The 27153-nt window shown below is 32.5% G+C and overlaps 3 protein-coding genes across 3 annotated transcripts in view; 2 read left to right on the top strand and 1 right to left on the bottom strand.

The window, feature by feature from the left end:
* The window catches only part of Arms (Ankyrin repeat-rich membrane spanning), a 67201-nt gene extending 61562 nt beyond the window's left edge, over nucleotides 1–5639 (top strand). The window contains exons 49-54 of the mRNA XM_080163380.1: nucleotides 439–549; nucleotides 973–1044; nucleotides 3108–3179; nucleotides 3554–3671; nucleotides 3915–4081; nucleotides 4789–5639. Coding sequence (XP_080019506.1) covers nucleotides 439–549; nucleotides 973–1044; nucleotides 3108–3179; nucleotides 3554–3671; nucleotides 3915–4081; nucleotides 4789–4828 — 580 coding nt within the window. The 3' untranslated portion in view covers nucleotides 4829–5639. The remainder of the gene's footprint in view (nucleotides 1–438; nucleotides 550–972; nucleotides 1045–3107; nucleotides 3180–3553; nucleotides 3672–3914; nucleotides 4082–4788) is intronic.
* Nucleotides 5640–6606: 967 nt separating this feature from the next.
* Nucleotides 6607–10636, top strand: LOC145321771 (uncharacterized). Its single transcript, XM_080163378.1, has 7 exons — nucleotides 6607–6820; nucleotides 7484–7686; nucleotides 7983–8036; nucleotides 8308–8427; nucleotides 8883–8939; nucleotides 9433–9646; nucleotides 10452–10636. Exons 1-7 carry the CDS (start codon nucleotides 6761–6763, stop codon nucleotides 10584–10586), a joined length of 843 nt encoding a protein of 280 aa, XP_080019504.1. The 5' UTR covers nucleotides 6607–6760; the 3' UTR covers nucleotides 10587–10636.
* Nucleotides 10637–14159: 3523 nt separating this feature from the next.
* Nucleotides 14160–27153, bottom strand: part of LOC145321770 (uncharacterized) — a 54840-nt gene continuing 41846 nt past the window's right edge. Inside the window, exons 7-10 of the mRNA XM_080163377.1 lie at nucleotides 17485–17584; nucleotides 15813–15874; nucleotides 15296–15457; nucleotides 14160–14920 (exon numbers count right to left, since the gene is read on the bottom strand). Of these exons, the coding sequence (XP_080019503.1) occupies nucleotides 14671–14920; nucleotides 15296–15457; nucleotides 15813–15874; nucleotides 17485–17584 (574 nt within the window). The 3' untranslated portion in view covers nucleotides 14160–14670. The remainder of the gene's footprint in view (nucleotides 14921–15295; nucleotides 15458–15812; nucleotides 15875–17484; nucleotides 17585–27153) is intronic.

The following is a 27153-nucleotide window of genomic DNA, read 5'->3' as shown; positions in this document are numbered from 1 at the left end:
GAGTAGCTATGTCTCATAAGAGAGAGGTTTCGGGCAGGTATCTAAGGGATAAGACAATGGCCGATAAATTGATGTACATCCCCAATGATCATACTTAAAATTAGCCCTTATGTAGATTATAATTAGTTGTTCAAACGTTTGGAGACTTGGCTTATTGAAACAACCAATCAAAATTCAGTCCCCAAAGTTTTCGAGACAACGAATAAGAAAACGTTATTATAAAACTTTGGGAGCTAGTGTGATAAAAAGTCTAATGTCCTCTCTTCCTATCTTGGTTTCGGGAAGAAAGTATAAGAAAGAATACCATTTGAAACTAAAAATTTTAAGTCACCAACATAAAGACAGACCGGCATTGGTGATATGAAAAGTAGACTCACTATTAAGATAATATTTTTTGGATCTGTTAAAAATTGAATTAACTTTTATCAAATATTTTAGAAGCCTTGACAAAGGTGGAGATGTAAAGGATGATAAGAATGTTGCTGTAGCTGATGAGGATGACGAAGACCCTTATGCTTGGCTCAGTAGGACTGCTCCTCCTTCACCAGGGTAATTATATTTTTTTACTTGGTAAAAGGTAAGGACCATGTAAAGAAAACGAAGTAGCGGGTTTCGTCATATTTTCACAGTAGCTTTTCTCCTATTTCTAGCACCTGCAAGGGGATCTAACACTGGGGACTAATTTCCTAATGCTGAGGGGCAATCATTAACATTTACCTAACCTAACCAAAAGTAATCTAACGACGAAACCCGCTACTTCGTTTTCTTTCCATGAGCCAAAGGTTAAGTTATAATTGCTTATTTTATATAACAGATCATATACATATAATTCTATGTATTAAATTAAAATAACCAACTAAACCAAAATGTCAAGTATTGGAAATATTAGAACTTCAAACGTTGATCATAATGTACTGTTGAAATCCATTACTGAATAAAATTTTAATACCTAATTTTAATTTGAACGTGCAGGAATCGTCGCTATAATGTACTTCCTCGTGAGGAGGAATCAGACTCGGGGTATATCCTTCCCATGTGGACCAGGTCTACAATCAATATAAATTTTCTTCCTTTTCTCAGCTTAACACTGACATACCAAACAACTTAAGTTAAATGAAAGTTTGTCATTAAAATTGCTAAAATTCTCAATGTGCCTTTCTTGATGAAAGCTTTATAATTTTGTGGTATAATAGATGTCTGATTTAAGATTTTTTTTGAAAAAAGAAGGCAAATACTTTTGTATAATCAAAATCGGATTTAAGATGAGAGATAATTTGAAATAGATTTTTTAAACAAGGGAAACTTTAAATTTTATTGTCAATAATCAGAATTCTATCATTTCCTTTTAGTGTATAAACTTACATTCAACTTATTTTGTGACTACTTTCAAACAAACCAAAGCATGCTCTTTCAATTTTAGTATTTTAGTTTTTTTTTATCTTCATAGAATTGTGTTTGTCCTTAGTTTTAATATAAAGTTTGACAACATTTCTATCATAAATAAAAAAATGGGTTTTTAGATGAGATCTTGTTATGAGGAATATACATTTATAATCTTTATTTGTAAAATTATTGATGTATAACACACTTAAAATTAAATATACTCATCTGAAATCTTTCTTTACATGATCACTTCTAAGAACCCTATTCCTTTCAGTAATCTGTCTGATATTTGGACTTTAGGCAGAGAGTTATTTCAATAAAAAATATTAAATATTGAAAACTCGTAGGGTCAAAAAGTAGAGATAAAGGACTCTTTACCTTTAAGATTGCTTGTCCTGCCATGATCAAGAATGATTAGTATTTAGTGATGTTTACATAACCTTACTTTAGTTTAGTCAGGTAGAATTTCCGTGAAAATTTCCCCTTAACCCCTTTCCCTTTTTTCTCCCCCTTCTTAACCACTTCCCTTTCAGTTACACCAAAAAACAAGTTTTACTCCAACTTTAAATGGAATAGCAGCCCCTGAGTTTTTTTGATTTATCTTGGGAGGGTGGTTGTACCCTCCCCCAATATAGTTATAAACCTTCCCGGGACCTATGAGAAGCTATCCTGTTAAGGAGAACCCGATCGGTTTGGTGGTTAGCGAGATCCTTTGGTACAGACAAACACACATCCTGTTACTTTATTATAAGGACTAGCGGTTACGCCCCTAGAAGCATCTAGGGGCACTTTACCTAAGTTAGGAGGAGGAAAAGTCGACCTCATCACATTTAAAATTTGAGTTTCAAAAAGATAAAAAAAATATTTTTTGGGGGAAAGGGGGTGAAGACACCCTCCCCCAAAATAGTTTAAAACCTTCCCAGGACCTATAAGAAGCTTCACTGTAAAGGAGAACAAAATCGGTTCAGCAGTTAGCGAGATCCTTCAGTACAGACAAAAAACGCTTACTGTATAAAAGGATTATAAGTGTAGATAGTGTTTGTATAGTTTAAGCTCTTTTAGAAAATAATTCATCAAAACACAGCATGTTGGGGTTGTCTGTCATGTAAATAATATAAGATACCTAGTGCCACAGCTTGTCAATAAATAGCTTGATAATACTCAAAACTTTTACAGTATTAAAAAGTTTCCTTGAAAGACAACATGGTAAACTATATAAGCTTTTCTACTGCTTTCCACTTGTAAATGAAACCTCATACCTAAAGATGAGAGATTATGACGTCATTCGATAGAATAGCCAATGAGAGGCCAGTATACACTGTAATTGACCAATGGTAAAATTTATGATGGCCTCTCATTAGTTATTTTATTTTATGACGTCATAAGGGACTTTAATCATCTTCTTCACACCTTATCGAACCAAGGAAAGTATCAAGACTACTTTTCTATGCTTATTCTATACTATATTTGCGATAACTTCTGTTTTATATAATATTCCATATTGTAAAGATACACTAATGTTTATTTTTCTTTACATCTTGAGACTAACGGTCAAAACCTATTAATCCTAGGAGTTAAAGTTTCCTAAGTAATTCATATTTCCCTTAATATCTATGTAAGGTTAAGTAAACCCCCTAAGCTAGCCTATGCAATTTTATAGGATCTGACCTCAATCATTAAACACTGCATAAAATTAAGTTACCTAAAAAATGTCTTATTTCTAGATCAACAAAACGAACTAAAAAGAAATCCGAGACTAAAACTGATGATGAAGAACAATTTGAACTGGAGAAAAAGTAATATTTATTGACTAAACATTACGTTGAAATTAAACTCCTAGCAAGGGGAAATTGGATTTTTATTAAAGATTATAATCTAGTACCTACTTTTAGGTATTGTCATATTATCTATATAAAATAGGAGTCTACAAGTCAAAAGATGATTCTTCATAGACTCAAGGTGAGGGAGAGGGCAGGGGGCAATAAGTCAGCAAAATAGCCTAAATCCAACCCAAAAACATATATTAAAATTCCCCAAAGTACAACTCAGTCAGACCAGGAATGTCCGAAATATATAGTTTCAGACAAAAAATCTTACTACAGGATAATAATGATAAGGCATGATACAAATTTATCATTATCATTATCATTGATCTTATCTTTTATTTTAGAGAAGAAACTATTCGGAGAGTAAGTAGCCGAGAGAAAATCAAGCGAAGACTTTATAAAGCTTTGGAGGGGAATGAACCTGGAGGACTCCCGGCAGTACAGAGGGCTAGACCTAGATTGGTCAGTTTTTATAAAAATAAGATTCAATATTTACTCCATTTATTTAAACTGTTATAATAGAGCAATTATTATAATTGCCTGTCAGAGATGCTATAAAATATTTTCTCTATTAACTTTTCATAAAAATTAGATTTTAACCATTTTCTCCTCCCATTTTATACAATCTTTTTGAATGCAATATCTGTAAACATATTTTTTTTTCTGTCAACCCTCCAATTTTTTCATTATTTTTATATCTTATAGGATGAGTATGAAGAGATCAACCGTAGTTGTGAGGTATCCAGGAGCCCCAGTCCTGTGCCAAGTACACCTGGCAACCTGGAGTCCCTGGAAGGTTCACAGGAATCTCTGGCCTCCTCACCTGAACAAATGACCGTCTCAAGGAGACCTTTGGCACAAGAAGAGTTTAGGTAGATTATTACAAAAAAAAACTCATTAATAATAATTTGTATTGAATTAAAAAATATAATAGTATTCTTTTATTTAGTCCTTTTCATTTAATTTTTAATGATCTGAAATTGTATACATCTTAGGTTCTCTTATGTGCAGTAGGTAATAATGAAATAGTAAGGTTACACGACAACACATAGCGCATCCACTCTTCGTCGGGAAGGTGATAGGTTCTAATCTCGGTCCGACACCGCGTCATAACTAAAGACGTTAAAAATGGTTCCTACTGCTGCTCTGTCAGATGCGCGACATAAATAGTTAGAGTGGGGGAATGCCTTGGCCAAAAAAAGGTGCAACTCACTACCATGTACAGTTAGGACTTCTCAGACAACGGTCGTGCAAACAAAGTTGGTTGTCTGATGGGCAAATGAACGCTTTACACCGCAATCATAGGGCCTAGGGCTGAAAACCCTATCCCATATCCATACAAAAAGCCACATTGTTTTTGCTTTCAAACCTTGCTCTGAAATGGTTACCCTATTGATTTTAAGTAAGATTCACTCAAAAACCAAATTATTTTAGCTAAACTTTATCTAGATGAATATTCAAAATATACCTCTAGTAATATTACTCATTAAATGTCCTTCGTGTAAATACCTCCAATTTATTATAAGCTTTTAATTGCTTGTATTTTAGACACTTTCACAATACTAATTATTTATTTTAGGCCACCTCTGTCAAATATATTTGAGAAAGAAAAGTCGTGACGATATCAGAAACTTCATAATGTCACAGCCATTGACATATAATTCAACTGTTAGTGTATAATATTTAATGTCTTTAATGTCAATTCTAAAAATATCATCTTATTAAATATATAAAAATTTTAACCTGTTACCTATGTATATAGAATTTATCTAAAGTTGTTTGTTGGTAAATTTTTAAGTGGTTCACATTTTTTAAAATCTTTATTTTTATGACTATGCTTGGCCATAAGGGAATAGTAGCTTTTGCAAAATTCCGTAAGGTTCTGAGTAAGATTCCAGTCAAATTCGCTTATTAAGCCAAACTGTTCTTAAATATGCGTTTATTTATACTATGCACTTGGTCAACACTAAGAACAGTTAGACCTAATAAGTGCATTTGACTGGAAGCTTGCTCACAGTTTTACGGAATATTGCGAAAGCTGCTATTCCCTTTATCAACTAAATTGTAAAATATCTACTTATTCAATTTCAACAATAAAATAATTAGATTTTTGCCTATACATATACAACTTAATTAAACCATTTATTTCCATATGCATATGTACTTATTTTTATATTCCCCGTAAATTTTATTGCCATCTTTTGACAATATTTGTTAATTCTTGTTTACCTACTCATCTAATTGTACAAACAAAAATTTAATGTTTTTGACAGTTGCCTTATTTTGAAGGTATTTTTAGTTATTATACATATTGTATATTAATATCATATGTGATTAAAATTTTTGATCATTCATTATAAAGTCATTTTAAATATCATTATACATACAGTTATAATAAAAAATTTAATAGAATAAACTAAATAATAATTATTAATGTGTTTTTTTTTTCTTTGCTGGGTATAAATATAACAAAACTTTATAGAATACTATCCACAAGAAATGTTAATCGAATCCGTCTGTAATAGATAGCTCTGATCGTGTATTACAGCATTTTAAAAGTTTGCTATTAACTTCAAGCTTTGCAGGAGGATTCCTGAAACAATCTGTTTAAATTTCCAAAGCGTTGCTGCTTTATATCTTAACCTATAAGAATCTACTTGAAACGTGTTAATTTATTTAGATATTTTGTATTCACATTTCACATAAGTGTCCCGCCTTCATAGATTTTTAGAGCTCACGATTCCTATGACGATTAGGCATCATGTAATGAGCAAAACATATCCAAAATTAAATCTAACCCGTTAAAACGTCGATAACAAATAATGATTTTCTGTAATTTTGAGTATTTTTTTAGTCATTTGTTATTATTTTGATTTATCCTGTCTGCTAGTCTCAGCCATTGACCAATTATATTACAAGCCAGCGCTCTATTTTCATTTCATCCAATCAGCATCTCTGTTATGAGGATTATTGACCAATAGAATTCGCGGATTTTCTCTAGCAGACAAAACATGATTTTTCAACCAATGAGCGATTAGATAACGATTCCTCATTATTTCTCTAGATAAATTATCCCTTTTTTTAAATCATAAACAATGAATAAAAAACTATTATACAAAAAAAAATCGGTTTCCTTCTGTCTATCTGACCGACATAGCAAAGTATTTTTGTGCATAAACCCCTTACTGCAAGGGTCTCTTTTAAGCAAATCCTCATTTTAGTCATGCTGCGGTTTAATGCTATTTTGTTAGGATTTCAAATTCCCCTTACATCCATTTCCCACAAAACAGGAGAAAATTTGTATATTCAAATTTTAAAAAAGGACTTTATAAATTGATTGCATGTCGACTTTTTTTTATAAAATGTTTATATCGGGGAATTTTGTCGATGTAATTTTAGTCCAACCTCGGCTAACCAAGGGTAAATAAAGCTGGTTTATAGATAAAAGAAACTACAAAAGTGCGGTTACCGTGTCAAAGAAGCCATATTTCCTTCAAACCTGCCTGAAAGCCTGCGGATAACGATATTTTATATAAAATAGTCGATTGAAAATGACTTACCTTCAGCCGCGGCAGCTTTATCCGAAACCGCACGAAATATTTGGCAAAGAGGTTAGTTTTATTTTTAACTATTTGTTTATTAGATTTTATTATTACACTGCTAATGTTTCTAAAAAGAGCGGAGAGAAGCTAAGAAAATCGCTTAAAACTATCTCACAAGAATTAAATCTGTAAATAAAATAGCCTAAAACCATCTCAAGATCTTTTATGCTTAACTAAAACAGAGAATCCTTTCGGTTCAGTTTTTATTAATAAGATCAAGCTAGCTGCAGGCCAAAAAAACTTACATAATACTTTAATTAATAGGATTTAAAGATACATGTCTATCTGCTTGTCCATCCTTTACGCTCTAGAAGGAAATTCTATCTTGGATTTATAGGAAATGTGTGATTTTCTTACTTTGTTGTGACTTTTGGTAAAATCTTTGTTTCATCTACCTACTCTTAACTAATTTTTTAGTAATAAAAGATCGTGTCATTCTTATTAATTTGTAGTAATAGGATGTTTGTTAGTCTCTGTACAATAGGTATGATTCTCCTTTACAGTAAAGTTTCATACAGGAGAAAATTCGCTTCCTCCCCTAAAAAATTTTAATTAGAAAACTTAAATTGAATATTCAAAAGTACCATTAGATCGATCTTGTATTCATGGGAGCGAATCGACCCCCCATCCACTCCCTTATTTTTCATTCTTATTCAAAGCTTGCTGTTTTAGTATATGCTGGGCGATAGTCCTGGAGACGAGTCGAGCAAACGTGTACAATGGGACAACGACAAAACGAGAACCCTGCTAGAGATAATCAAGAGCGTCAACAACGGAGAGTTCTTGAAGCTGCTGAAACAACCACTGGAAGAGAAGAAACGGCAGATGCAGACCCTGAAAGCGGGCTGGGATATGGTTAGAAGAATTATGCTTAGGAATTTATATTTACATTTTGGTGTTCCATCCTCCAAATAAAGTAACTTCACAATTAACGAATGAATAGCTTAAATCCTGGCATAAACCAATACTAAGCTTCCCTGACAGCATAAATTTTAGACTGATTCGTTGCGCGGTTTATGAAATGTTGATAAATGTACAGACATAGGGAGTAAGTGGGTCGAAAATAGACTAATACCTACCATCCACCAATTCTATTTTAACAGAAAATTAATCTTTGAGTTCAGTTAAACACTTAGTTAAAATAAAATGTAATTATGAAATATTATATTAGAAAATATCCTGATTTTGCATTGTCAAGAGTTCAGCTCTCAGACAAATGGAGAAAGTAAGTTAATTTTAATTATTCTCAAAATTAGATTCTGCGATTTAAGGTTTAGTCTAATTTATAAACCTTTTTCATAATTTGCGTGTTTTCACACAAAGTGCATGTTGATCACAAATACCCCCCCCTCTTCCCACCTTTATATTAAATTTATTTACGGACTTTTTTTAGAGTGGGGGGTAGGTGCTAACCATACTTTTGCCATATGTTTGTATAGCCCGTGTGATTTGTTAAGCTTTTCTTGTTTTCATCCTCTTTATTCTATATTTTTTAGGCTTCATTGTAACAAGACAGCTGATCCCTCTCAAGAATATCCAAAGAAGACCACAGATGAACTAATGAGAGAATTCGGTGTTTATGACGATAATGACGGAGAAGATATGCATCATGTCGGGTGAGCTTTATAAATATCAAATAATACCTAGAAAACAAATTTGAGCCATTTTTTCTATAATTTGATTTTGTATGAGCGAGGTTCTGATATTATCATAAATAAGGTTAACTAAATAATCGCCACTAACTTTACCATGACTTATCTTTTTTCAAGTATAGTAAGCAGAGAGCAAGAATATCATATCTGACGTGCAATTTTTATTAGATCCTTATAAGTAATTGTAGTTTATTACCTACCTAAACTTGGCCTGACTATGGCAGGTGTTCTACTTGTATTTTCCCTAATTTTTGGGGATGTGTTAGACTTAGAAGGAATTTGTATTGTATTTTATTTCCAAGTGAATGTGTAAATAAACTAACTTTTAACCGCTAGTAAGTTCACTATCAACTAACGTAACACTAACTATGCATCAATTTTCCAATGAAAGTTAATATTAATAATTCTTTTACTTTTAGTTTATCCGGGAACCCGATAACAGAACCTGTCATTACTGTAAACATGGAATACCCACAGTAAGTTAGTTGTATTACTCATTAAAAAAAATTTATACATTTTTGCATTTTTGAAGTCACATACCTACCTACTTGTAAGAGAAATAGGCAATTGTTGGTTCCAGCTGCTAAATTAATATTAAAGAACGCGTATGCAAAATTAAAAAATTTACACATTTTTAACTTTTTTAAACATTTTTAATAGAGGTCATACTTTGTTGTTATAACTTTAAAAAAATGTTTTCTGTGTGTTTGTCATACTCTATTAAAGGGATAGTTTTTCGAAGTCTAAAAACAAAAATTAGGAATTCCATGGATAATAATATCTTTTCAGCAGCATATATTGGTAATAATATCAATTTTCTACCATGTTGGTTAAAGATCATTTTTAACAGAAAAAATAGGTATTAGATCTTTTCCTAGCTAGTGGAAAGTATTTCTTAGAACTATCCCTCTAGTTTATGCTTTAGTTTTGCATCATATTTTTCATTATAAAACATACTTAATTATCTAGTCATGATGATGGTGGAGATCCTGGCCAGTCCAGCCCTCCCATGGGTAAACGACAGAAAACAACCGAAGATCTTATAGCTGAAATAGAAAGTGAAGAGTATGTGCCCCCGCCACCATCCTCCAAGGGAAAGAAGAAGTATGTGAAGCTTTCTGAAGTGGAAGGAAGAACACCTGTTGAGTGTAAAAGAATAGAATTGATGGTCAGAGAACACAAGGTATGAAAATTATAAGTTTACCCGCGACTTTATCCAAGTTGCATCGCGTCCATTAAAACAATTTTAAGGGGGGGGGGGTAATGCAACCATCTAGATATATATCTCGTAATCAATGATTAAATGGCACTTAGAATTCGAATTTCGATCTGAAATTTTTCATGAGTAATCCTTGGTAGGTCTATTTTCCCTAAATGGAACAAAAAGTTGGAAAAGTAACTGCTGGTGGCTCAGCCGTTTTTTTTTTGCGTATTTTCAGGGCAAATTCATCATTAATTACGTAGGAATCAACTTTTTAAAAGATATTTGTGGTTTAATTCATGTTAAATGATAGCAATAACCATTTAAATTTCTAGTACCAACAACTAGATAAGGTTTTTGAGCGACAAAAAGTAATATGTGGAAATAGGTTTCGTGACTAATTTGCTCTTAAGATAGCCCAAAAATGGCAAAACGGCTGAGCCGCCAGCCGATAGCCGTTACTTTTACAACTGCCATTTAATCATTGATTACGAGATGGTTGCATTAACCCTCCCCCCCCCCCCCCCCTAGCAAGAGTATGAAATGGTCTCACCTACTTTTTCTTCGACAATTGTGTGACGTGACGTAAATTAGTTATACATTACCTAGTTCAATTGAAAATCCGCGTCCTAATATAAATTACGTAGTTTAAACGTATCGTCTATTAGCACAACATCCCCCCTATTTTTAAAATAAATTAAAATAAGGGTGAAGGGTCAGTAATCAATGCGCACTTTGAGGGAAATCAGTGCAATATGTGTCTTTTTAATATTTCTTTACTTTTAAGGCTCGTATGGTGCGAGAAGGAGAAATATTCCACTATGAAAGAAGAATAAAACAAAAGAAGTTGGAAATCCTAGAGATTTTGAAATCCAAACTGGAAAATCAGCAATCCGTAAATCTAGATGTTTTAACTTTGTAATTTGTTGTGCGTACCTAAATATATTTTGTAAATAAAAAGTAATTTGTTTACATTGCCTATTTTATCTTAAATATATACAGGGTTTAAAAAGGAAAAAAAACTACCTCAGTTGCGCATTTTCAATTTATTTGAAAGATATTGGGAGGGGGCTCATTTCTCTAAAATCACAATATTTTTGTTGACTATTAGATGCCAGTTCAATCGTCACTTAGAAGGAGAACAGTATCTAATTCTATAATCTCAAATTACGCAATCTCCTGCTGCATACCTACCAGAATAACATTTCTCGTATTCATTCGAATCCGGTGGATAGGAACCGGTTCTCATCCATACGAAAAAACTATGTCTAGCATCGTGTTATATCCAGTTTTCTACGAATATAGAAATGTACAATCATAAGATTAAAACTAGTTTTTTTAGCCCCGAGGTGCCGGAGTACATTCTATATCTGCGGAAAGCCGTTTATAATACGATACGAGAAATAACTATTACACAATTGTCTTTTAAGAAAATCCCTCTGTGTTTGTCCCTTTGTCTAACCGCTGAACCGATAAAGTTATCCTTTGCAGTATAGCTTCTCATTGGCCTTGGTAAAGTTCATAGCTATTTTGAAGAATAAATTACCCATTTCTCCCCCCCCCCCCCTTTGAGGTGTCTAGGAGCGTAGCCGTTAGTTGTGAATATGGTAATAAGTAGAAAGAAAGAACACCATCAATGAGATTCCTTGATTTTAATATTCGTGTTTTATGAGATAAATATAATCAGAAAGTTTCAAGAAATGTTTTATGTAAAAGCTCCAAAAAACCTACGTCAGATAATAGTCATTTCTCGCATCGTATTATAAACGGCTTTTTTTAGCCCGTGCCTTCGGCACCTCGAGGCTAAAAAAATGGTTTTAATCTTATGATTGTACATTTTTATATTCGTAGAAAGCCGGATATAATACGATGCTAGACATAGTTTTTTCGTATGGATGAGAACCGGTTCCAATCCACCGGATTCGAATGAATACGAGAAATGAATATAAATTATCCCAACGCATTATGGGTTAGAAAGTGTACACATTCTGTTACGAAAGTACAATTTTTTTTACGTCTTATTCCATATAGGGTTGGGCCGGATACCGGATATCCGGCTGATTTCAAATGCCGGATATCCGGTATCCGGCCAACGCCGGTATCCAGCAAATATCCGGGTATCCGGCTAAATTACCGGATAACCGGCTAAATTACTACATATTAAAGTATCATAAAAGGATATAGTCCCTTTCGTGGCAACGAACCTTAAGGGGCGATTCGTTGTATTTTTAAAATTGCTTTTAATAGGTTATTTAAGTTTAGTTTAGGTTATATTTGGTTAGGTGATTGCCCCGCAGGATTAGGCAATTGGCCCCGCAAGGTTAGAGTCCCCCGCGAGGGGCTAGAAATAGGAGGAAAGCTACTGTGAAAATACGAATAATCGCTGCTTAAGGGGCGTTGCCATGAAAGGGACTATACCCGCAATAAAAATTTCTTCATAAACTGGTGTTTTATATTATACTAGCGGCTGCGTCCCTAGTATCTAGAGATAATAGAAGGGGCATGAAAGTGCAGAAAAATAATTAAAAACCTTACAACGACTTTTTAAAAAAAATTGAACAGCCTAAAACCACCCTGGGACCTATAAGAAGCTTCACTCTAAAGGAGAACCATATCGGTTCAGCGGTTAGCAAGATCCTTCGCTACAGACAAAAAAAGCTTACTACTTTCTCTAATAGGATAAAATTAAGGTTAAAACTTAAAAATTAAGTAACTATTAAATGATCTTTCTTCTTAGCAAATAAATCTAATTAACCATTACTACCCTCAATCTATAATATCTACCCCTAACGATTGGAGGATGGGCGGGGAGGTGGCGTTGAATGCCTGCCCCCCCCCCCTCTGTTTTTTTCTATCCCATTTTCTGTGTATAAAAGGTAGAGGGCTAAAACTGAGTGACTTTCGAAATATAGGTATGACACATAACTGAGAGTTGAAACTTTTTTAATACCGCCTTCCTGGCGGACTAAGGATGCCAGCAAATCTGGTAAGATCATTCAGGTAAAAAGTAAAAATATTTCTTTACTTAAACAAAGCATTTCATGTTATCTAATACTAAAATACCCTATAGTCGTACATCCTCATATGTAATATAGGTGTTCAAGTCGATTTCATGTTCCAGGTATAATCCTGCAAGTCCTGAACCTCCTGGTCTCCAGAAATCTTTAAACGTTTTTTTTACTTAAAGATTTCAAATTTTAAACTTTTTTATATATCTTCATGACATATTACAATTTCATAAAATCCGTTGCCGTTTACCTGCCAACCGTCGGTTTGCGGCTGGCAGCTGCCAAGTACTGCTGCCACCGCCAAAATTTATGTTTTGAGATTTCTAATATAAAATTTACATAAAGATAAACATATTCAGAAAAAATTGTTTTTCTAGCTTCAATAATAAAAAAAGTTACAGCCATTTAAGATTAAAAAAAACAGAGATTTTTGTTGTAAAATATAAAAGATAATATTGCCGGATATCCGGCCGGATAGTTTCAATATCCGGTATCCGGCCGGATAGTTTCAATATCCGGTATCCGGCCGGATAGTTTCAATATCCGGTATCCGGCCGGATATTGAAAATGACCGGATATCCGGCCCAACCCTAATTCCATAACTTCTGCTATGCTTGGGAAATTCTATCAAAAATGTCGTTGCTCGTATTATGGCATTGAGTCACATGTGAATAAATTTAAAACAAACTTAGTTTCATAGAAATTCTTTATTTATTTACAAGGATTATTGTGGTTTATTGACTATCTAGTAGGGATGGCAATCCGTCAAATTTTTGGACCGGATTCGGATTTGCATGCATTTGTGATATTGTGGGCAGAAAGCGCCCTAACCTAGCTGTGAGAGTTTGAGTTCAATTCTCCATGTGTTGACTCGAATTTCTCTTCGCAATAATAATCACACAACTTCCCCTGGTTGTGTAAGAAGGGGATTATTGAGTAAATAGGCACGTACATAATATCAGTACTTCCCTTATCCCAAGCTCCTCTGCGGAGAGCGTCATTCATTACGGTGACTTAATTTGGGACACCTGCCATACTCGGCGAGAGTGAGGTATTAGAGGAAAACACTAGAGGGAGAAAGGGTTAAATAACTGTATCTCCCCATCGCAACCGCCTTGTGCAACCTTTCTATTGGCACATTGAAAATCAACCAATGGTGTCGCTTAAATTAACACAGCCAGGTAGCAGAAAATTATTTAGAAGCAGACGAAAGAGGTCTTTGAAAAAGAAAGGGAGGTAGTTGTCTGAATATACATCTATACTATAGATCTGTTAGTGAGGTAATAATGAGTAGCTCTCATGAGATAGCGGGTCAAGTCATAATGTGCTTGAACGTGGAGCTTGATAGCCCTAGTGGCTATTCAAAAGTGTCTCAACCTACTCCATGACTACTTAGGTCCAAACCCTAAGAAACTATGGCTAATCAATCAATCAATCTATCAATTCTTTCAGCTTTAAGATATAATGAAATGAAACTACATAAATGATATTATTAAATAATTTTATTATTTACATTTATTTTAATTATAATTTAAAATTTTATATAACATTTTATCACAAAGAAAACATAAAATCAAAGCTCAAATATATATATTCAATATAATTTTTATTAAAAATAGATTTGTACATTTTATTTGAGTATTAATTTAATAGAAATATATAATCTTGTTTTGGCATTTGAACTTATTTATGACTTGATTTTTTTTATAGATTGTATAAAAGATAACACAATTTATAAAATAGGCATACACAATTTTTCCTTGATATATATGAAAAAAAAACGAATTTTAGGTAAAAAATTAATATTTAATTTTAATTATTTAATTGAAGTCAATCAATTTTACAGAATAATAAAAGGAGTTAAAAAGCTTATTTGACTTAAAACTATTTCTGTTTGTAAAATCTAGTTTCAGTAAATGTATTAACCTACTCGGCTGGACGTACGTACATATCCTAGATAGTAGTTACAGTAGCCACGCTACAAAAAAAAACTATAAGTTACAATTTTGACATAAGGCTGTCATCAAATTTTGTATACGAGTATAAAAATGATTTAGATCTTTGTCTTTCTTCCACGGGTTTAGAACATTTTTTGGTGTCGGGAATAATGCAATTTTCATCACCAGTGTTCAGTGCATTCCTGCCATAGAGCCAGGTGGACCTGCTCTGGCGGTCAGCTACAGGTTTGGTTGGGGTAGAGGCGGGAGTTAAGGCACTAGAGGAGCTGGATTTGGTTGTAGAGTCTGAACATTTATATGGTTTTTACTATTTAAAGTTACAATTGAGTGAAACTACTTTAGAATGAATTAATTGAAATGCAGGTATCTAAAGGGATAAGACAATGGCTGATTAATTGATATACATCCCTGCAATGATGATACGCAAAATTACACCTTCTCTAGTTTACAAACGTCTGGACACTCAACTTATTGAAACAACCAACCCAAATGCATTAAATGTCCCAAAGTTGTTAAGCCAACAAATCAGAAGATATTAAAAAACTTTGGAGACTTGTGTAATACACAGCTCAATGTCCCCTCCCTCCTTGTTAGAGACCTCCAGCTTAGAATCTTTCTAAATAGATCTAAAAAGTTTTCATAAAGGTAAAAACAATATTCCTGAAGATAAAGACAAATCTGACATAGATTCTGACAAGCAGGAATCTGCTGAACTTGTCACTGTTGTACCATCATCATCTTTGGTCTCAATATTAGTATCAACATTGTTGTCAGGGCTACCAATATCTTCCACGTCTGCTATGTTACAGTTCATATCTATCATTGACCTGGAAATACAAATTATTATTAAAACTTAAAGCAAATTCATGCTCTTATAATGGGGGAGGGATAAGACCCTGAGCGATATAAGTCGATGTACTCCCCTACAGTTATGAATAACAAAATTTCTCCTTCAGTAGATTAAAATTTTAAGTGGAAACGTTTGAAGCAATAATGGCGTGTACAGGGTTTTGCTAGGATATTATGCGAAGCGAACTCGAAAATTTTGACAAGAGGGCCGAGCGTTCACCCATCTACATAATCAACAAAAGTCAAACAAGCGTCCTTTGATTTGTAAATTGACAGGCGCAAGTTCATCTCACGCCCTACAAGATTAAAGAATAAGTCATAAAATATTGTTACCTGAGACTATTAAACAGCTTGTCTTGATGGCTGACAGCTATCCCTAGATAGGCCAAATCATCCTTAATAAAAAAAAACATTTTACCTCTACACCCTTATAGTGAACCTTGGGGTGGTGAAAAGAAAAGATTTTTAAGGGGTGGTGGATTGTTTCATTCTAGGGTCAATGTCTCACTCCTACTTAACTTAAATAGGTCTAAAAGTTGGTCCAGCGGTAAGCGAAAACGGAGACACATAAAACATTACAACTTTTTTATTTCTGAATTGATTTAAATTTTTTTTCAATTATCCTAGATAGTGCATAACATATATTCTTCTTTTTAGTAGCGAAGCTAATCTATAATTTGAAATGTCCGTCTGTCCGTAAGAAAAGTTTTTGGAGAAACGTGATTTTCTCAGCTCCTATAAAAGATAGAATGCTGAAATTTCTTGTGAAGATCCTATTATATATGTCCATCTAATATATATATATTGTTTTGTCCATCTGTCTGTTATTTGGGGTGCTAGATCGATTCCTAGATTTTTACGTTTTCACGATGTTCTTAACTCCTTTTCAAGATAGGGGGCTCAAAATTTCAGGGATTAATCAATTTTACATTCTTGTTACATCCTCAATACATATGTCTACCATACTATGTTTATTTATTTAGATTTGTCAATAAATAGGGGTGCTAGATCGATTTCTCGATTTTTAGGTTTTTGTGATTTTCTCTATTCCTTTTCAGGATTGACGGCTGAAATTATTAGGGAATGAATTTGCTCATATTCTACATTTTTCCATCAAGTTTCATTAAGATTTGTCTATTGATTGCGGTGCTAGATTGATTCCTAGATTTTTAAGTTTTAAAGGTTGCGTGATTTTAAAGGTTTCTTGATTTTCCTATTTTATCAAGTTTCATGTTTGATGTATGTTACTGCTCTATATTAATTTTTTTCCTTATATCCCTTCATCATTTGTGAGCTTCGCTACTTATGGATGTTGTAATTCTTATTTAGAATATATTTAGTAATATTTGCTTGAAGAGAAACAAATTGCTTATTAATTGGTAAATGCTTTTTACTACAAACCTATAATAAGTATCTAAGCTGATATACAATTCGGGAATTCCGTTTGTTGTAAAATTATAATTTTTGTGAATTTATAAAATATGGAAATCTAATTTTTCTTTTCTTAAAAATAAAAAAAACACTTTACATGCTAGGCACAGACTGTTTTTTATTTATAATACATAAAATGACTTTAAAAGGTTCATTATCATTCTAGCTGCGCTAATCAAGTACAGTTTTTGTTCTTTGTATGTTAGTTTTTACTACCGACAAGTTAATGAAGGGTAAAAATCATTCAACTATTAAAATTATTTGCCTACAACACAACATATTCAATTCAAATCCATAACAAATTATCATAGTATGCATTGTAATTTCCAGAGAGAAAGAGGAAAATGGGCTGTTTATTACACTAGTCCCCAAAGTTTTATAAAAACGTTTTCTTATTCGTTGGCTCAAAGAAAATATTGATTAGTTGGATCATTAAATTGAGTGTGGAAACGTTTCAACCACTAACTGTAATATACAGAAAGACTAATTTTGTGTATCATCATTGTGGGTGTACAATGTACATCAATTTATCGATCATTGTCTTATCCCTTTAGATCCCTGTAATAAATCTCACCTTGGATATTTTGACCAGCTCAGCGATGTTATCAAAACCATTGAGTGTGAGGATGGGGTGAAGGAAGCTCAGATTACTTGCCATCAGCACGGACTCCAAACTGAAAAATAATTATGACTATTTGACTTAATACAACTTTTCTGTTCGAAGGAGTGAATGAGTCAATCAGTCAGTGAGGGGTGTGGATACTTATAGAGACCCTACGCAACTAACATTTTATCTAAGAAGAAACTTAATCTTTTGTTTAAAAATCTGTCTAATAATATTTAATTTAACAGAAGGACATTTTTGCAAAGTTAAAATGTTATCATGGAATCAGGGAGGGATAGACATTGGGCTGTTTATTACACTAGTCCCCAGAGTCTTGTAATAACATTTTCTCATTTGTTGGCTTAATAACCTTGAAGCTTTTTAATGAATTTTGATTGGTTAGTTAATTTAGTTGAGTGTCCATATGTTCCAACCATTAATTGTAATCTACAGAAGGAGTAATTATTTTTATCGCCATTGGGGATACATTTACCGGCCATTAATTTATCCCTTTATATCCCTGGAATGCTGCGCTCAAAAATATCATTGAGCTTATTGAGTTATTATATCGATGTCATATCAGGAAATGATTCAGAGTGTGTGTGTGTGTGTGTGTGTTAGGCCTGTTCAATATTTAAACTTTTAAAAATTTTCATTTATTGGACTGCCTAAAAATCTGGAAAGGCAAAGCAGCTAATATTGCCCAAAACGTCTTAATTGACCAATGGTAGACCTGTATGACGTCATTTTTTAAAGGTTATGTAAGAAGCTTCTGGAAAGGCCTACCTTCCACTTTATATCACTCATTCAAGGCTCATAGGCCCTTAACAAATGTCTATGTACGCAATTTCATTTTTGTTTTATATCAAACTTTTAATGCCTAACGAAATTTTCTGTTTTTAAATGCAAATATACAAGAAAACATTCCATAAATCTAATTTTTGTTTTAATTTTCAGTAGAAATATAATTGCATCGAAAAAGAATATCCCCAGTTTTTAAAACCGGTTTGAGTTTAAGTGGGTTGGACCGTTGTTAAATAAAATCTTTGTTATTTAAAAAAGGAAATATTGAACCAGTCTAAAATAGATATGATTGTTAATGTTGCCAAATTTGTTTGTCGTGACAAAGTCGGAAATACCAGGGATTTTAAGGGACAGGACAATTATAAATAAATATATATACATTCTAAAATATTACTCCTCCTGTAGATTACAATTATTGGTTGAAAAGTTAGGAAACCATTAGTTTGGAACAATCCATATACTATAAAAATACCAAACGTTTTTGAGCCAACTAATAATATAACGCAGTTTGTAAAACCTTGGGTACCAGGGTAATTTACAGTCCAATGTCCCCTCCCTCCCTGCGGAAATAGAGACTAAATTTCAGACAAATTAGGGGGGAAGAGAGTTTCCTTGGATCAGGTAGGATATATGAATTAGGACTTTTTTTATAGATCGTAGCTGTTCTACATTTGGGATTTATCCGCAGGGATCTAAAGGGATAAGACAATGGCCGATAAATTGATGTACATTCCTAATTATGATACACTAAATTACCACCTCTGTACATTAAAACGTTTGAACACTAAACTTAATAAATCAAGCAATTAAAATTAACTGTAGTTCCTAAAGTTACGAATAAGAAAGCGTTATTATAAAACTTTAGGGACTAGTGTAATAAACAGACCATTGTCCCCTCTCTATGATCTACTTTAAATGACAATTACTGTATCAAAGTGGTACAATTTTAAAATCATTGAAGCTCAATAATCATTACCAGAACGTTTGTGTACATTCTAAGCATAGTGATCTTTACACAATCTTTTTACATTTTAATTTCTTTAGAGAATGGCGTTTCTTTGGCCAGGCTACAAAAGACGAGTATAACATCGTATTATAGACAATTTCCACTAATAATAAATTATTATTATTATTAACACTAAAATACAAATCATACAACTACTACAATTTTTTAAAACTCGGGCACCCCCCCCCCCCCCAAAAAAAAAAAAGATAACAAAACTGTTTTAATATCCGCGGAAAGCTGTCTATAATAAGATGCAATTCTCTCTTTTGCCGTTTGTCCGTCGGTCCATGGTTTTATTTGTGTTTTGCTACTCATTGATGTCGTCATCCTTATTTTTGTTTTTTGTTATTACGTCTTGATCCGTTTCCTTTATAAACCAAAATAACATCATTTTCTGCTGATTGACATTTAATTCTACAATCTTTTAACATTTTCAACTTTTACATGTATTTTTAAGGCGAATCTTTTTGTTTCACGTTTAGAGGTTAAAAGTGTACATTTTATTTAAAACCCTCGCATGAAGATTCCTATAATAGCAAAGAATAATTTATGCAGTTTATCAGTTGGTTTGTGTTTATTTTAATCATGGATCTAAAAGGATAAGACAATGGCCGATAAATGTACATCCCCAATGATGATACACAAAATTACCCATTCTTGTGATTACAAATAGTGGTTGAAACATTTGGACATCCAACTAAATGTACCAACCAATCAAAATTTAATAAAAGTCTATTAGGTTGTTAAGCCAACGAATAAAAAACGGTATTTTGAGACTTTGGTGACTAGTTTAATAAACAGCACAATGTCCCCTACCTAAATGATTTTAATAGTTGAATGAATCATTGAATTTAGACATGATAGATTCCTGCTCTAAATTACATGACAATGCTGATGCCTAAGACGAGAAAGAATGATATTTCAGCGTAGTAAGTATTCTGTGTATTGAACATTTTTATAATAAATGAATATCATTAAAAATGCATCATTTCTTTATGGATATTATATTACCTGTTTTAAACTAAAACAAGGATGACATCATCCATAAAAGCAAAGTTCTGAAACGGTAGGACAAACGGACATTAACACTTGTATAGTGTCAAAACTGAATAATCACAATATAAATTAATAAAAGTTGAAGATTGTAAGTAAATTGCTTAAATACAGGATATTGTTTAAGGACATGGTTCGATTTTTTTAAAGGACATTTTTATGACTTGATTATAGAGATGCTTCGCTTATAATATTGTATTTTGTTGTTATAGGAATCAGTATTCAGAGGAGTATCTATCTTGCTAATCATAGAGATTCCGCGCTATGTTGGACGTACAGACTTTCGGGTAACGATGATAAAGTTGTTACACTGCTTGAAGTAAGCATAGTTTAAAATTGTTAGGATGATTCTAACGTGTCTAAATTAACAATCAGAGCTATCACAGCTCGCATAAGCTCAACATAATTATAGAGTAAATACACTCTAAAAATACAGGGATCTAAAGGGATAAGACAATAGCCGATGAACTGATGTAAACTACAATTAGTGGTTGAAACGTTTAGACACTCAACTTAATGAACCAACCAACATTAAAAATTTTAAAAGTCTCAAAAGTTGTTAAGCCAATGAATAAGAAAACGTTATCATAAAACTTTGGGAACTAGTGTAATAAACAGTCCAATGTCCCCTCCCTCCCTGCTAAAAAAAATATTTTTTTATAATGGGTAATTAATTTAAGGAAGCATTTTGTATCACAGTTACTTTAAAATATTAAATAATATTTTTTAGATTTTTAGATAATTATATACGTAAGCTTTTAAAGAGGGTAACATTTTAGTTAAAATGATAATTATTTCGACATAATACCTCAATCAAATTATTGATAATTTATACCAATTTATTATTTCTTGGATCTTAACAGATTATCATAAAGTGAAACTCGTAGCTAGCTAAAATAACAGTAACCCCCATTTACCCCATCCTCTCCCCTCTTTTTGGACGAAAGAACTGACCAATAAATGACTGTCATAAAATCCACGTAAATTCTATATTCATTTTATACAGACTATAAGCTATTGTAAGTTTTGGTCAAGTTTTAGGCTAAATTACGTAGGCCTATAGCGGGCGAAGGGGGTTGGGGAAATCCTTTTAAAATCAAAGATTCTAGAGGCTATGCCTGAAGCCCCTAGTGCGTTATAAAAGGCACAATACAGTTTAATTGTATATTCTATTAAAAAATGTACATCTAGCGGTTTTTATGGATTTGTAATTAATTTGAAGAAAGGAAGGAGAGAGATATGGAGTTTTTTTTGGTGTGTGTTCATTTACGCGCGCATACTATCATGTTTTATCTATAATACAAAGTAGAATGATGTCCGTCCGTCCCTTAAGATCTCGGTAACCACTGAACCGATTGGATTCTACTCTTCAGGGAATATATCTACTGGTCCTGTGGTGGTTTTAAGCTATTTTCTTGGGGGGGGGGGGGGGGTAGGACACCCCCAACCCCCCCCCCAAAAAAAAAAAAACCAACAGTAAGATCCCCCTTAATTTTTGTTTTTAGGAGTTGTGTGGAGTTACTTAAAAAAACTTGGGGTGAAGTCGCTAGTTTATGTAAAAGTAACAGGATGTTTCTTTATCTGTCTGTTTGTTTGTAGCTTAAGATCTCGCTGATTTCATAGTTCTACTGTGAAGCTTCTTAAAGGCCTAGAGAAGATTTATATTTTGGGGGAGGGTACCTCCATCTTCCCAAGAGAAATTGCCTATCTGGAAAAAAGTACCCATTTCTAAACTTTTTCTTGTAAATTCAATTTTGGTATTCTTTTAAAACCAAAATTGAAAGTTAATGGTTGAATACGGACCCACTAAATGCTAGTGGCGCACCTCTAGTAAAAGATAATTATAGCACAGAGAAAGAAAAGTTTTTGCAATTGTATTTTAAAACGCGGTTATGATGTTTTTACCATATGATGCATATGTGGAAGTGAAGTTACACCACTTTGGTTAAACAAGAAGCAAACTCAGGGAGTAAGGGAGGGGACATTGGGCAATTAATTCAATTTGTCATCTTCTTGGGAAAAAATATTTGTTAAAACCAGCCATTAATAACAAATTTTTCTGTCTGCATATTCAAAACTAGCTCAGCTAGCGTACCCAAGTACCCAAAGTCAGTCAGAATCTGCTGTATTCGTGCACATTCCCTTTAAGCCAGTACCCAAAGTCTGAAACTCCTAAAAATTGAATATTTGATCCATTGTCCCCTCCCTTACTCCCTGAGCAAACTAGAGAAACAAAACAAGGATGAAAACATCCTCAAAAGCGAAGTAATCCTAACACACTACTAAGAAACAATTTTCCAACCTCGATGATTGATTGTGTTAGCAATTTTTAAAAAAAGGTTTGATTTAAAAAGGTCAAATTTACACTATTTCATCAATTAAGTACTGTGCTTTAAATAATATGATCAAAAGTATAATAAGCTATTAAGTAACAATTTATATAATAAAAACCATTGATTCAATATAAAATAAAGCTAGCGATTAAAGTAGACTTTATTATGCTGATTTTCAAATTGATTATATAATTCTTTAAAGATTAAAAATGTAGTGGTGTACGTTAAGATATATAAGTTTTTCGGAATTTTAAAGTTAGGGGGAGATTTGAAATCTGCATCAAATTTTGAGGATTTTTCTATAATTCTTTATCTAAAAGCGGAAATGCAATTTAAGTTAATTAATTTTGGCATCTGTGATTGGTGGATTTAAAAAATCTGCGCTCTGATTGGATGGCGTACATCATTCAACCAATTAGAGCGCAGGTAGTTTAAAATCCACCTATCCTATTGGTCAAAATTAATTAACTTAAAATGCATATCCGGTTTTAGATAAAGAATTATACAAAAAACGAATTTTATAAAAAATCCTTAAAATTTGATGCAGATTTCAAATCTCCCCCTAACATTAAAATTCCGGAAAACTTATATATCTTAGTGTACGTACAGAGGACCATAATTATTTAGAAGCTTCGCTTTAAACAATCACAGAAACAAAGCACACACACATATACACACACACACACACACACACACACGCACACACACAATATGAATCTCATATAATTTGAAGAAAACCTCAAAAACTAATTAACTGTTTAGATTACAATTAAATTAGTAATTGGACTAATAAACCCCCCAGGGAGGGGTGGACGGGGGTTTGCTCCACTCCATAAGATTATATTTTACATATCTGTTAGCAAGAGTCACAACCCAATATAAAAAACTAACATTACAGAAATGTTTTTTTTTTTGGGGGGGGGGAGTGGTTGGTGTTATTTTTTCTGGTGGCTATTTATCTTGGGAGGGTGGTGGTACACTCCCTTAAAATAAAAACCTTTCCAGGACCTATTAGAAGCTATTCTGTAAAGGAGAACCTGATCGGTTCAGCGGTTAGCGAGATTCTTCGGTACAAACATACAAACACACAAACATCCTGTTACTTTATTATAAGGATTTAAAAAATTACGATGTTATAATGTCAAAATAAGACTATCTCGTTATGATTATTGTTGGGTTTTATTTTCAAGGATTTTTATTAATCAACTTTTGTGTTACAATTCTCTATTAATTTTGAGTCTCCTTTCTCTTTATCTATTTTTTGTTGATGAAAATAATAAAAGATAAATCTTCGAACCGACCAGCGGGCTTTATTATCCCCCCCTTAACTCCGATTTATTTAAAATATTATTAAGAGAGAAAAGGGGAAATGAAATAAAAGGGTCAAACCATCTTTTTCCCATCTTCTTCAAACTTTCGGCAATGTTGAACTAGAAAAAGCGAAGGGAGTAAAGGATAAAAATGCATTTTAAAGGTAATTTCATCGTTCACTTTCAAATTGTGTAAAATTTCCAAATATTTTGAACCCATTGTTTAAATATTAAAGAGTTTCCTGCCAAGCCCATCGTATCCTATCATCTCCATCTTTCTCCTTTTTTTTACAAGAGCGAAGCTGCTCTAATAACTTGGTTATGTCCCAGAGCGAAAGGGGACAATGGGCTATTTATTACACTAGTCCCAATAGTTTTATAATAACGTTCTCTTATTCGTTACCTTAACAACTTTTGGAACCTTAATAAATTTTTATTGTTTTTTTTAAATTAAGTTGAGTGTTCGAACGTTTCATCCACTAATTTCAATCTACAGAAGGGGTAATTTTATGTATCATCTGTGTCTTATCCCTATAGAGCCCTGGGTATGTCCTTCTATCTGAAAGTATGATAGGTTAATAAAATGATTACATCTTTTCATTGAGTATATTTAATAAATCCTGAATATTCTAAATATTTAATCTAATGAAGTTTAGTTATTTATCGACAATCTTTAAAAAATTTATTGATTTAATTTGGCCACTATTTGTTAGTTATGCTTCGCTATTTCTGTTGTTTTCTACATGTATATAATTGTACTTGTTTTCTATCTTACACTCACAGGATCAACTGAAAATTTATTACCCATTTCTTGCCTAATTTCCGAAGTTGTAAAACAGATAACCCAACTATTGCAAAGGCTATTTTCAGCTACTCCGGTCAAAGGGAAAAGAGATATAATGTATGAGCGATTTATACAATATACATTCAATATTAAATTTTTTTTTTAGAAGTTTGAAGCTTTTTTAGCTAGTAGTAAATATTGAGATAGGATGAGGGTGCTATGTACACTAAGAGATATAAGTTTTCCGGAATTTTAATGTAGGTAGGAGATTTGAAATCTGCATCAAATTTTAAGGATTTTTTATAAAAATACATTTTAAGTTAATTAATTTTGACCAATAGGATAGGTGGATTTTAAACTACCTGCGCTCTAATTGGTTGAATGAAGTACGACATCCAATTAGAGCGCAGATTTTTTAAATCCACCAATCACGGATGCCAAAAATAATTAACTTAATTTGTATTTCCGCTTTTAGATAAAGAATTATACAAAAAACGAATTTTATAAAAAAAATCCTTAAAATTTGATGCAGATTTTAAATCTCCTCCCTACATTAAAATTCCGGGAAACTTATATCTCTTAATGTACACAATCGGAAACTAGAATTCAGCTGCTCAAAGACCTTCAATCAATAGATTTATAACCCTAGATGGGCTGACAGACAGAATCAACTTAAAAAGGAATTTTTAGCAGACAAAATATTGTTATTTATTCCGACACCTAGAGCAACGATTTTTGGACAAAAAAGTTTTCCGAGAGCTAGCTTTATCCTAAGTAAAAATAACTGCCTTTTTGTACAAAAATGTTAACAAGTTCTAATAACTATTAATATAGCCGGATTTTTCCGACACTGTGTTATTGTTTGACTTACTGATTATGGAGTTGGATCTACTGTATTCATATTTTATTCCTTATTCCTATTTATATAAATATTTTGAACTGTTTATCAGTAAATCTTCTTTTCAAGCAAATCTGTTCATTTCTGTATATCATCTGTCTGTCGGTCCGTACAATATAATATGGTTGAGCTATTAACAAATTTTATAAACCTAGACGAGCACAAGCGGCTTGCAGTCAATAATTGCGGCTGCAGCTGCCTACCCCTGGAATCAACACAAAGTATAAATGTACTGTTTGCGACCTTTGAAAATAAAGAATTAGATTATATAGAAATGGATTGCTCTGATATAGATAAACTAGAGTTGGCTCGATATAACTATCTCCCTATTGGCTAGATTTCTATATGCATATCTATTTCTCAATAAATCTATTTTCCTCACCCGGCATTACTATTTAAACGGAAGTAAATATTTAATAATTTAAATGATCTTAAAAAGATCTTTTAAATTATATTTTTTTCTTTACATTACCATCACCAAAGGGTTTATTATATGATTACAATTTTAGTTCAATATTTGAACACACAAAGTGTCGCCACAATCGAATTCTTTTAAAACAGAGTTTTCTTAAATTTATTATATCATAAATTTAAATTTTCTTTTTTATGATTAGAAATTAAATACTCCATTATAATGTAAATAGCAACATGAAATGAAAAAAATGAATTTGTTTTTAATAAAGTAAAATAATGGGTCTTATCGTTCTGGGCAATGAGAGTTTATTATGGATTATTGGAGCACTATGAGTTTTCAACGAATAGTCTTTGGAAAACTTGAGCTCGTTTATAGACATTTATTTCCTATATAGATCTGACATGGATCTTGAAGCAATTAAGCAGGCCTTTTTGTACAGGTTAAAAATTGGAAGATTTCATTAAATAAAAGTTATCGCAAATATACTTAGTAAGTAAGGACAATTATACCCATAGATGACAGCTCAACAATATTTTTAATTTATTTTTAAAAAACATCAGTAAAATAAATTAGTGATATTCATTTCCAATAAATCACCGAGTTTGCCTTCTTTATACGTTTATCATTTTAAATGAAAGAATCAATTCTATTTTTTTTTGGGGGGGGGGGGGTAAGATCCTTAAACTGACGGACATTTTGAACCTTAGTCATATAATTGCCCCGCTACTTAAAATGAAAGGTTAATTTTAGCAGGATATTACATCTAATATATATTCTGCAAAATCACATTTAAAACACTGTAAAAAAGTTCATACAAATGCAGCAAAAAGCAAAATAAGTCATTTCAAAGAGTTAATTAGTTTAGAACTTTTTATTTTTATTTATTTTGGCCAGCGGCTACACCCCTTTAAGTCTCAAAAAAAGTCAAAAACCTTCCTGGGATCTGGGACCTTCTCTGTAAAATTGAGATATACCAGTCTTTCCTTACAAACAAAAACAAACAGACGAACAAACATCCTTTATCATTTAGGGATAG

Source organism: Acartia tonsa, chromosome 6, assembly GCF_053477335.1.
Source record: "Acartia tonsa isolate MP-2025a chromosome 6, ASM5347733v1, whole genome shotgun sequence".
Taxonomy (NCBI): domain Eukaryota; kingdom Metazoa; phylum Arthropoda; class Copepoda; order Calanoida; family Acartiidae; genus Acartia; species Acartia tonsa.
Note: the sequence above shows the minus strand (reverse complement) of the source record. Positions and strands in the feature narration are given on the sequence as shown.